At 39.1% G+C, this 12,315-nt stretch overlaps 2 protein-coding genes across 2 annotated transcripts; one reads left to right on the top strand and one right to left on the bottom strand.

Annotated features, from left to right (window-relative positions):
- The first annotated feature begins 196 nt into the window (after positions 1-196).
- Positions 197-2,054, top strand: LOC106440529. The gene is made up of 8 exons (XM_048762888.1): positions 197-440; positions 527-548; positions 633-689; positions 770-851; positions 1,038-1,133; positions 1,258-1,382; positions 1,471-1,489; positions 1,575-2,054. The coding sequence occupies exons 1-8, from the start codon at positions 341-343 to the stop codon at positions 1,818-1,820; spliced, it is 747 nt and encodes a 248-aa protein (XP_048618845.1). The 5' UTR covers positions 197-340; the 3' UTR covers positions 1,821-2,054.
- A 133-nt stretch (positions 2,055-2,187) lies between these two features.
- On the bottom strand, positions 2,188-4,775 carry LOC106440527. The gene is made up of 3 exons (XM_013882220.3): positions 3,666-4,775; positions 2,447-2,989; positions 2,188-2,360 (listed from the first exon to the last, which is right to left on the bottom strand). The coding sequence occupies exons 1-3, from the start codon at positions 4,545-4,547 to the stop codon at positions 2,256-2,258; spliced, it is 1,530 nt and encodes a 509-aa protein (XP_013737674.2). The 5' UTR covers positions 4,548-4,775; the 3' UTR covers positions 2,188-2,255.
- Positions 4,776-12,315: the final 7,540 nt, after the last annotated feature.

Below are 12,315 nucleotides of genomic sequence, written 5' to 3' on the forward strand. Positions count from 1 at the left end.
CTACAAAATTGAAACCGGTTTGGTTTAATATGATTGGATTAACAAAAGGCCGGGTTTACAAATTAAAGTTAATTTCAGTTAGGTCCTTGTACTATTGATAGTTTACTGAAACGCCTCGTAACGTCGACTAGTCAACGTCAGTTACCATCAAGGGGGAGAAGAAGAATGGTCGTAACGAAGGTCTACTGTCGTTTTTTTAAACAAGTTGACGATTAAGTGAGATACACGTTCGTGAGAATATATAGTTTTGAGCAGACTCTCTCAAGACTTTTCTCTTGAGTCTCTGATCCTCATCTCCTTGAGTCTTTCTTTCTTTCTTTCTCCATAGATCCGTGCGAAAATGGCGCCGAAGTTCGACACGGAGAAGATGCAGGAACGCCAGAACTTCCGTAACGTCTGGCACACTGATCTCACTCACACCATCCAGGGCGATACTCCCTGTAACTTCTCTAACTCTCTCTTCTCTCCTCTGTTTGATCGGGTTTGGGTATTGATCAATCCTTTTCTGTCTTGTTGCTGTTCGCAGATTGCTGTTTTGCATTGTGGTGGTAAGTTTCTGTTTAAATACGAGACTTTTGGTACATTGTAAATAAGACTTTGACCTTTGTTTGATTTTGTATCTGATTTGGCAGTGCCCCTTGTGCATCATACTTGCTTCGCAAGCGTGCGCTTTACAATGACATGTCTAGGTATTCCACACATTCCGATAGATCCATTCCGGTTTGGTTTGATCTTCTTGGTTTCAAACGATCCTTATTTTATCTCTCAGGTACATATGCTGCGCTGGTTACATGCCTTGTAGCGGCAGGTGTGGAGAAGCCAAATGTCCTCAACTTTGTCTTGCCACTGAGGTGAGGATATTTGTTTTCAGAGCTTTTTATCTTTAAATGAAGTCTTGTTATAGAATGTTTCATTAAAGCATCTGAATATAATAACATAAGCATATATAATCTCATGCCTACGTTATGGGCTTATGATGTCACTCCGTGAGTTGTTAAATATTATAAAAGTTTCCTAAATAGCAAAATGATTCGTAGGTCTTTTGCTGCTTTGGAACCTCTGTGGCATCGACTCGTTTCCTTCTGCAAGATGAGTTCCAAATTCAGACCACACAATGTGACAACTGCATCATTGTAAGTATCCTCATTGGTCACGCCGGTTATTGAGACTCGCAAGCAGTTAAAGTAGAAACAGTACAGACTATGAAACATGAGAAACAAGTGTTAGTGATCTGTGCTGTCTTATTGGCTGTTGTAGGGTTTTATGGTTTGCCTTAGCCAAGTGGCTTGCATATTCTCCATAGTTGCGTGTATCGTCGGCATTGATGAGCTTTCAGAAGCTTCCCAGCTGCTCTCTTGTTTATCTGACATGGTGTACTGCACGTAAGCAACTTCCTTATCTGTACTCTCATTTTCATTCTCTCTTAGAACTTAATTGACCCTGATGATCATGTTTTTGCTTCATTCCCAGGGTTTGCGCTTGTATGCAGGTAAAGTGATGATATCAACCTCACCTCTACTCAAAAAACTAATATCACAGTTTTCCTTATAAAATCTTATTATGCTTATATCTAGACACAACACAAGGTGGAAATGGACAAGAGAGATGGTAAGTTCGGTCCACAACCAATGGCTGTGCCTCCCCCTCAGCTAATGTCACGGATTGATCAAGCCACTCCACCCGCTATCGGTTATCCTCCACAAGGTTACCCACAACACCCTCCTCAAGGGTATCCATCTTCTGGCTACCCTCAAAACCCTCCAGCTTATCCTCAGTACCCTCCTGGTCCGGCTTATCCACCTCAAGGTTACCCAAAGTAATCACTCTTTTGCGTTCACTTTCACGTCGTTGATATATGCTCTGTGTGCCGGTCAAAGTGTTTTGAGGTCATTGTTTGGTGTGTAAGACTTTACTTCAAATCATCTTGTTGTTATCTGAGACCGTCCCCCTATTGGACTGAGACATCTGGTGAGTTTTTTTCTTTTCATTTGATTTTTTTTTTGGAAAGTAAAGAGACCAAATATATATATATATACACGTCCATTTCACTAAAATCTAGTTTTTAATAAATAAAAAATATTTACTAAATATTGATATGTTGTGTTTGGAACAATGTTGAATTGAACCAGTTGGATCTCAATGAATACAATTTTAAATAACGTGGCAAGAAATTACGAGGGAGTAAAGCAGCCTAAAACTATTTTTTCTTCTCATTCAAAAATTAAATCAATACAAAAATACTATATAAGAGTAAGTTATTTTACTTCAGTGACTTCACCATCTCTACATACACCAACATTGATCCATAACGTATTATTCCTCTTCGTTTGTAACACCCTGCAGCAGTTCCTCCTCGGTGACTGTACAAAAAACACATGCACCATGTAAGTCCACAACATTATGCACGTTATAACCACATGCTGAAAAATAACATTACGTTACTTACACGTTCCCACAGATGCGGATCAGGTTTCTTGTAAACGACGATGGTGTTAATCTCAGCCGGGTTCGCCATCTTCCACTTACAAGACGGATGCGAAACACGGTGCCGCGTGTATTCGCTAACCGTCGTGTTCAGCTGCTTGTCGAACTTCGTGGTCGACATGTAATACACAAACGGTTTTTGGCACGGTTGCCGACTAACAGGCCTGGTGTTGAATGCGTAGGCGGTGTAGTCCGCTCTTTTGTACCAATTCAAGAACGTTCTAGAAGGCATTTCCATTTCCCTTGGAGAAAATATTCCTCGGAATATTTGGACCGCGTAGCCCCACGAGACCGAGACGGTCCAGCTCTTGTGCTTGTCGTAGCATATAGACTGCTGGAGAAGCCCGGCTGAGTCGAGCTTCATCGGTACAGTTAGCTTCTTAAGTGAACGGACACGTGTCATGTTTGGGAAGATCGGCTCCACGACGTCGAGGTGGTGCACTGAGACGAACGGTGTTACTGGGTGAGCGGCCAGGAGACCGAAGAGGCTCCCGTAAACGTCGTACTGAAACGGAACAACACAAACTTAAGATGTTACACGGAGCGTGAGTTTCACACGTCATATGTGCGCCTAGGAAATTATGACATCAACAAATCATTCGAGTGTGAAAGAACAGAAAAGCGGGTCCCACACTCTTACACCTGTATTCAACCATCTAACTAAAGTAAATGGACAAGACATTGAGCTACTCACGCGCCGCTTTGTCGGTACCAAACCACGGAAAATTTGCCAAAACAAATATTGAAGCACAAACAGAAAAAAGAAACGAAACTGATATCATTACTAAACCGGCATGAGATATTCTTACAAGAAAATTTTTTTTTTAGCAAAATCTTACAAGAAACATTATACTCCGAAAAAACAAGTGCCCCTAAAACTAGTCTTTTGAAACTCTTTCCGACAAAACTCTTAAAAGTTTCAATTTTCCTGAAAAGCTAACTACTTTGATTGAAACCCATTTCAATTACCATCATTACCTTCAAGACCCATGTCAAAATATCACTAAAAACACCAACTTTCCCACTAAAATCATAAAAGATTGCTTATGGTTTCTACATTAGGACTCAACAATCATCCACTAAATCCTTAAAAGACAAATTCACCATACTTGGCAGTGACCCAGCACCAGCTATTACTAGTTTACCACCAAACTGAAATATTCAGACAAAACTTGTCTTACCTGATGAAAGCCGAGTTCTTTAGTAAGCGGAACACCGAGTTCAGCCATACAAGCTTGCATGCGATCGTCTGAACCATACAATGCAGGATACCTCTGTATACACCGATCCTGCATCTTGCTCAAAGCCTTAGCCAAAGGGTAGCTAATAGCGAACCCTCCTCCGCCGTAAGCCATCCCGTACGAGAAAAATATGTTCTGCAGATGAGATTCCGACAAGCTCCCTATGTAATACATCTGCTCGTGGTCGTACTTCCTCAGCACCCTAATGAGATTATCCGTGACGAAAACAGTGTCGTCGTCACCCATCACGAACCACCTCACGTTTCTCGGACCAAGACGCAGCATCTCCGACACGATCCTCGAGATCCGCAGCGCCGAGCGTTGCCCTTGCTTGTTCGTGTAAGGGAACGAAGCTGTCCCGCCGGAGATTCTCACCGGCGGAAGTAGATCCTCGTCGTCGTCGGTGCTAGTGATGTTCTTTTTAACCTCTTTGTCTAACCAGACGTAGCCGCGCATGTGTTTGGGCTTGTACCAGATCTTGATATACTCTTTCCTCTGTTTCCACAGCTTCGCCGACGCGGCGATCCCGAACACCACGTGGCTGAGATCGGTCGGCTCGTCTTCCACCTTCTCTTCTTCCTCCGACTCGCGCCGGCGTGAAGGTAGTGCAGAAGAGGAGGAGGAGGAGGAGAGGTTGGCGGAGAGGGTGGTGAAGGTGATGGAATCGTCGCAGGAGCGTGAGGTGGAGACGAGCTTGAGCATGTAGATAATGTAAGTGAAAGCGATGAAGCAGATGAGCCAGACCATTAGTTTTGGACCGGGTCGGGTTACCACCGACAACGTTCCGGGTTTCTCCGAGGAGTCTTTCTGGTTACCTTTCATCCTCTCACTCTTTCAAGCTTCTTGATTCGTACCCCGGAGGAGAGAACGAACCGAAAAGATTGGATCTTTGTTTTCGTAAAGAGAAAGATTAACGTGAATGAGATTGGTTATGTCCTGAGAAATCGAGGGGGAAGAGAGTGAGCAAAAAGGAGAAGAGAGAGAGAGAGAGAGAGAGAGAGAAGAGAGATATGGAAAGACGGATTAAAGGGTGAGAGAGAACGCAATACTCTCTTCCACTTGAAACTCCATAAAAGCAAAAAAAAAATTAAAAGAACATAAAAAAGGAGGAGATAATATTATTAAACTAAATAAATGGGGTTGTTGTCTTTGTTTTTTTTTTTTTAAATAATGGAAGATTTGTTGTTTGATAATATAATAATAATGTTTTGGTGTTATCACGAAACAAAAAAGGGTTTATGTGCGTATTGTACAAAGCTTTCGTAAGAATCACGTGGGTCATTGAGAAAACTATCTACGTGTCGCTTTTGCTCCTAACAGCGCAAGCTGCGTCCTACTGTTGTCTCGTTTTTTCAGCAAAGGGTGTGGCTAAAGAATTTACATTGGCTTAATCGTTTGTTTTCGCTTGACATAGTTTTTAATTAACCCTGTTAACTGAAAAATTACCATTCTTCAATCATTGTTAAACATGTATGTTTACTGATTATTTATTGGTCAGCACTCTTGGCTGATATCAATATTAAAAAGTTAAAATATGATATTTGTTAGGTTTGAGTCACTCCACGTGTAGGTGTATATATATATATATATATATATATATTTCATATATGTAATATTATTAGAGATATTTTACTATCATCAACATAGATTTGGGTTTATCTTTGAATAAGTATGGGTGTTAGATTTTCTTTTTTGATCAAAGGGTGTTAGATTTAAATTTATATCATTTGCACGCAGTATTGTTAGGTTTGGAAATTATGAATGTATGCATCACTGACAGAAATTAATAGATTGCATAATATATACAATAATATGATATATATATACACCTTTATATCATAGAAATTACAAAAGTGTTAAATCTAAATATTTTGAATAGCCTCACAATCACCTGGGGACGTCATACAACCACCATAAGATAATAGTATAAAACTAAGCAAAAAAAAATCTAGAAATATACATTGGCACCAAAACTTAAACACAAACACACTGTCTGGAGAGGAATCTCATCAGTTTTATTCTCGTTGATAAGCTCCATTTAATGTTGCTTTTTTATTGATATGCAGTCTATGCAGAGCATTAATCTCCCATTTGATGGTTTAAATGCATTCATGGTAAACACATTGGTATCATGTACTCCCTCTGTCTTTTTTATTAATGTCGTTCTAAGTTTACACGGATTAAAAATAATAATTTTCATATTCTATTCTTTTTGCAAAAAAAAAAATTTATTTTGACATTTTTCAAACATATTAAAAATAACTAAAATGCATATATATTTTTATTACTTACATATATTCAACCAATAATATTTGAAATAAATAAAAAAATTTGTAAATCAATGCATTTATAATTAATATTAGGTTCAAAGTTACATTGAAATTCTTAAATCACCTTATACATAACAAAAATGATAAAATTACATTTATCAGAAAGAGGGAAAGTATTTTTCTAAACAAAACCATTATTTTTTTGGTAAAAACATCATTAACCATTTATCTAATTATAAATTAACCAATGAAAACTTTCTAGTTTCAGAAACATTTAATATACATTATGCTAACTATCAAATTTGTGAACAAACTTTCTAATTTCATAAAAGTGCAAACAAAATTTCTATATTCAGATTAAAATGCGACAAATTATGAAACTTTAGCAATGATTGTTTATACTCTTGGTAGTGTAGATGATAGATAATTGTAACTACTATACTCTCCTGATATTTGGCGTTTTCTAATACATGATATTAAAGTGTAGATAGATCTGGTAGAATTTATTTCCTTCTTTTGTTGACTTTCAGATGAATATGATTAGATAAGAAAACGTATCGAATTTCAAACTTTTTCCATAACTAACTAAGCAACAATTCGTAAGAAAACGATGGAACTCTTTATTTTGTATTGGATTCGGTAATTAAGAACTAAGAGGATCAACAAGAGGTATTTTAGTTTACCCCATTACATTCTTCTTTGGATTCTTGATTGCTAACATTATTGTCGTATTCTTATTAAATTATTCTTAAAAATAGAATTAAGAAAAGAATAATAAAAAGGTGTCTATGCACCTGCTCTATTCTCTGTAATTATTGGTCCCAGCATTAGGGCTATGGCACAGGGATGTCATACTTTATGTTCCCTTTAATTTGGTTTATAATATTGCTCCCTACTAGTATATTATTGCTTGCTATTTTATCTTGAAAACACTGTAGTAAACCCCCAAATAAAATTAGTCCAAGCCCATTAGCTATGAAACACATTAAGCTCATTGTCATCTTCAGAACTTTGCTTACACATCTAGTCAATCAAGTTTAGTTTGTTGCTTTTTATTGCAGAAAGTGTTACAAAGAAGGATCCATTCAATCTTATGTTGCTAGAAGTTATCAGGAGTGGCTCAGAAGTCTTTTTGATGCTGATTGTGCCTGGCTAGTTATTATGGTCAGTTGCAGCCGGGTCTCTTTGATTGATTTTCAACCCTTTTCTTTGTTTGTTTTGGACTTTGTTCTTAGTTGGTATATATACTTCCTTCAGTGAAGAAAGATAATAACAGCCACTAATCTGTAATGCCAAAAGAATCACAACACAGAGAAGTATCATTTCTCAACAGTGCATCAGCATATGGCTCTTGTCTATGAACTCTTGCTCTTCCACAATCAAACCAGGATACATAACTCACTGTGATAATGATTATCATTAAGTCCTAAACAAAACTGAAAAATGGAGTGCAGGGCAGTTGCCACGGTACGTGATTTGGTTTTGTTCGGGAGTTGAAAACTTCCTCGATTGTTACATTCAAGGCAACACTAGAACCACCATTGACTTCCTACGGGCAAGAGAAACATATATGATTAAGGTTTTAGGACCATTTAACGTTTCTATGTTACCGTGTTTCACAAGACATCAACATGAAATTACCTTTTATGTGAAGATTTCGACCTGATTGTAGGCCAATAGCCTTTTCTACTTATCATAGAATCGTTTGCCTATGTTTTTACTCGGAAAATTAATCCTGAAACAGCGCAAAGTGATCTAGCTTTTAAACAATTAGGCCGAATTTATTGAGCATAGCTTCAGATACATCATCAAATTTCTGTCTCAGTCACTTTTCAAATAATATACAACTAGGTTAAGATCCGCGCCTTGCACGGAATGAACATTATATATATAAATTATTTTATATATTATATGTTTATAACATATTATGAACTAATAAATATATATTTAATAATTAAAAATTTATCATCTACTACTTATATAATTAAATTGGTGCGAACATATAAATAAATTTTATAAATCAAAAAAATATTTTTTCTATTTGATATGATATATAATTAAATTTAAGGGAAATTTAGAAGATATGGCAACTTTCAAGTTTGAATTAGAAATTTGGGCAAGCCCATATTTTAATTAGGTTGTTGGGTAACCTAGTAGGAGAGAGAAGAAAAAGTGGACAGTTTTAACATTTTTGCCCAACAATCTTGAGCTAAAATTCGTGGGACCAACCTGTCTTTTGCCCAGAAAAACTTGCCTCTGGAAAACCAACACACGCGCGCCGGATGTGCGTGTAAGAGACGATTTTAATATTATATTATTTTAATTTCAGAAGGAAACATGGTATTGGGCTTCGTTTTTGGGCTATTTGACCCCAAAACTTGAAGGTCTTATATGTGAAGATTTCTCGCGGGAAACAACGGCTCCAAGGTGGACGAATGGCCATTAATGACTGGTGACTTTGGAAAACATGTGTTTTACTTTAATTTATTAATTAAAAACAGGACAAATATTAATTATTTAATACAAAAACGTACGAACTCTATCTCTTTGCATGTCTCCTTGTTGATGAGTAAAAAAGGCTACCAAACTCGGGAACTTGAAGCAGCGAATTTTACACACAGAGGCATGAGCTGCATCCGATATGGTGAGGGAGGAAAGGGTATGGCAGATGGTGGGTGTTCTGTATCTAGCATCGAAGGTAAATCATATATAAGCCGTACACCATTGCATTTATGACATTATAATTATGGCTGAAATCATTTATTACAGATTTGAGGGTGTTCGGAATTCAGGTGTTTTTTTGTACGAAACTATATTTATTGCTTCTGATTAGCACATTGAATTTTTAAATTAATTTATGTTCTATTTTTCGTAGGTGTTCACGATTCATACATCGTTGTAATCTCTGGACGGTGGATTATGTACGACACTGGTGACTAGGATTTTAAACTTGATAGCGACCGTATGGGGAGGGCTGTCTATGCGAAGTTGATAACTTCTGTTGAAGCCTTGAAGCGGGCCATTATTGAGTCATACGGTCTAGTTGGAATGTCTGTTGCCGTTGAGATGTCATATTGGCTTCGTGAACACGGATCTTGTGCTGTTGGTGAAAGAGAAGCTCCTGTTCAAATTTCCAACGACAAGGATTTCGACTTGTTCACTTCGGCACGTAAGGTGGACAAGTACATCAACGTATTTGTCACATTCAAAGAGGAAGTAGATGGAAAAATCCTTTATATGAGGCCAATTGGGAATCTTTTGAAGTCCAAAGAAGTTGCCAGCAGCAACGAAATGCAAGTTGGGAGTACGTCTGCTGATGTGCACACCCGGAATGAAGTTAATGACGGTGAGACTGATTTGACCGAAGATAAAATAATTCTGATGGGAGTTGCGGAAATTGAAGCAGTTTATGCCTCAAATGGTTTTGGGATGCGTGAAGTGGATGGAACTACATATGAAGTTCAGAATAAAGTGGTCACGACTGAAGATGCTGCGTTAGGGGAAGGCGAAGATGACGATGATGAGGATTATGATTACAATTTATGGCATGATTTTGTTGGACGAAATTGCGAATGGGACGATGATAAGGATGATGATGGAGGGGTAGGTGGTGGTTGTCGAACGAACGTAACATATGGAGGTGTACGTGGTGAGGTGGTGACTAAAACGAGGAGTGGACGAACTAATCCTTCTTCAAACAAAGGCAGTGTTCCATCTACAAACAAACAGCGTACCGCAAACCCACCATCAACTTTCGAAGATTACGTAGATGAGGGTAGAGATTACATAGGCTCGTCTAGGATTTCGATGGAGAATATTGAAGAAGCAAGTAACAATTTAGGTGTCAAGTCAAGTGATCAAGTGGCCGACATTGAGAATCATTCAGATCCAAATCAAGAAGAGGACCCAAGTTTGGACAACAACTCCCAAATGTTGGTTCTCCAGACTCCTCCAAAGCCGTTCAACATGCATACTCGGGAAGTTGACGACAGTGATGATTTCGTTGGGCAGGTCCCTCAATGTGTTTCGTCTAGACCGACACATGATACATCTGCTGGAGTATACGAGGATGACGACTTTGTCGAACCGGTACCTATGTGTGTTTCGGGTGGTCAGACACATGAAACTCCGGATGGAGAAGACGAGGATGACGACTTTGTCGAACCGGTACCTCAGTGTGTTTCGGGTGGTCAGACACATGAAACCCTGGTAGGAGAAGACGAGGATGACGACTTTATCGGACCGGTACCTCAGTCTCTAAGCCGTGAGGAAGACGCAAGAAGACGTCGTGAAAAGGATAAGGCTGATGACGAATCACTCATGAAATCCGTTAGAGCCGTTGAGCTATATGGATTTGAGGATGTAGAATCTTCGTCTAACAACGAAGCAGTTAACGACTATACCGTCGATGATATTGACTTCACTCTAGCAGATGCTGATATGTACACTGGGAAACTATTCAGTAGCAAGCAAGAATTCAAGATCAGTTTGCACATTTATGCCTTAAAGCAGGTGTTCAGGTTCAAGTTCCACAAACATGCGTTTAACTACGTCGCAGCGAAATGTATTGATAAAAACTGCAAATTTTATGTTATGGCTAAGCAATTGGGGGAATCTTCGGCATATCAGGTGAGAAAGGCGCAACTGAAGCATGTCTGCACATCTGATGCTAAAGCGCAATATAAGAAACATGCGACGTCGAAAGTAATAGCTGCACTAATGAGATCGAAGTATGAAAGGCTCCAAGCTGGACCGCGCGCATCCGAATTACCCGAGATGCTCCGGACTGAGTTCTTGTTTACGGCCACATATTGGAAATGTTGGAAAGCAAAAGAGTTAGCAACTGTGGCTGCACAAGGAACTGAAGAGAGCTCTTACATGCTCCTGCCGAAATATTTTTATGTTGTAAAGTATGCAAATCCTGGGTCCATTATTGATATCAAAACTGAAAAAGATGATAAGGGTCGGACAAGGTTTAAGTACGCTTTTATGGCACTGAAAGCTTGCATTGACGGGTGGAAGCATCTACGGAAGGTTATTGTGGTGGATGGTACTCATATATTTGGGAAGTACAAAGGGTGTTTACTAACTGCAAGTGGGCAAGATGCCAATTATCAGGTATTCCCTATAGCGTTTGCTGTTGTAGACAATGAAACAAATGAGTCTTGGAGTTGGTTTTTTGAGAAGCTGAAAGAGATCGTAGAAGATGGCTCTGATTTAGCTATCGTGTCTGATAGAGCAAGTCAATATGTGTTGCTAAAGATAAGTGGTATCCTCTTTCACACCATGGGTGCTGCCTCGTACACCTACAGAGAAACGTCGACGCAAAATTCAAGAAAAGGAATCAGAAGCAAATGGTTGGCAGGGCAGCCGAGGTATTCAAGGTATCCCACTTTAAGAGACTTTACGCGGAGATCAAACTTACAGATAAGCGCTGTTGGGATTATCTTGAGAAGATCGATCCTAGGCATTGGACAAGGTCACATTTTGAGGGCGAGCGGTACAATCTAATGAGCTCGAATATAGCTGAGTCTCTCAACAAAGCACTAGTTCCTGCGCGCGATTCCCGATAATGGCGCTATTTGAGTTCATCAGACGCATGATTAGACGTTGGTTTGTCAGTAGACAGCGAAAGATATCGAAAATGAGTGGTGAGATCCCCCCGGCTGTTGACGAGTTGATGGAGGACAATCTAGAAGACGCAAGAACGTACGCTGTGATGCCTCTGTCTGCTTTTGAATTTGAGGTAACTCTAAAAACAACCGGCTTCGGGAGTTTTGTTAATTTGGAAACCAGGTCTTGCACATGTCTTGAATTCCAGAAAGTTGGAATACCATGTCGACATGTCATTGCTGCGGCTATGTTTCGGAACTTGAAGCACTCAGAGGTCGTTGCAAACGCCTATCTAAAAAAGACATGGAATGAAACAACAAAGGGTGTTACACTACCGGTTCCAGATCTGCAAGATATTTTCATACTTTCGGAGGTTAGTGACCTTATCATGTTACCACCAAAGACGAAGAGACCACCAGGACGTCCACCGACCAAGCGTAAACGTTCTGCAGGAGAAATACCGGTACGACCTAATATCATCTGACTGTAGTCATGGATATTTTCTGAATAAAGGCTGTTATGTTTTTTTCAGGAGGGGCCGAAGAAGAAGAAACTAAACACATGTAGTCGATGTCATATCTCAGGTCACAACAAAAAGTCTTGTAAAGAACCGCTACAATGATGGGTTATGGATGGAGGAGATTTTATGTATTGTTGACAAGAGAGTTCTTGTTTTTTGGAAATTTAATATGGTTTACAACACATCT

Source organism: Brassica napus, chromosome A3, assembly GCF_020379485.1.
Source record: "Brassica napus cultivar Da-Ae chromosome A3, Da-Ae, whole genome shotgun sequence".
NCBI lineage: Eukaryota > Viridiplantae > Streptophyta > Magnoliopsida > Brassicales > Brassicaceae > Brassica > Brassica napus.

Bases quoted from the DNA above. Each gene is read 5' to 3' on its own strand.
- LOC106440529 (XM_048762888.1), top strand. From the start codon at position 341: ATGGCGCCGAAGTTCGACACGGAGAAGATGCAGGAACGCCAGAACTTC. The intron at 549-632 runs GTAAGTTTCTGT...CTGATTTGGCAG, and splicing joins TGCTGTTTTGCATTGTGGTG to TGCCCCTTGTGCATCATACT. The intron at 690-769 runs GTATTCCACACA...TTTATCTCTCAG, and splicing joins CTTTACAATGACATGTCTAG to GTACATATGCTGCGCTGGTT.
- LOC106440527 (XM_013882220.3), bottom strand. From the start codon at position 4,547: ATGAAAGGTAACCAGAAAGACTCCTCGGAGAAACCCGGAACGTTGTCG. The intron at 2,990-3,665 runs GTAAGACAAGTT...GTTCCGTTTCAG, and splicing joins AAGAACTCGGCTTTCATCAG to TACGACGTTTACGGGAGCCT. The intron at 2,361-2,446 runs GTAAGTAACGTA...TTTTTTGTACAG, and splicing joins ATCCGCATCTGTGGGAACGT to TCACCGAGGAGGAACTGCTG.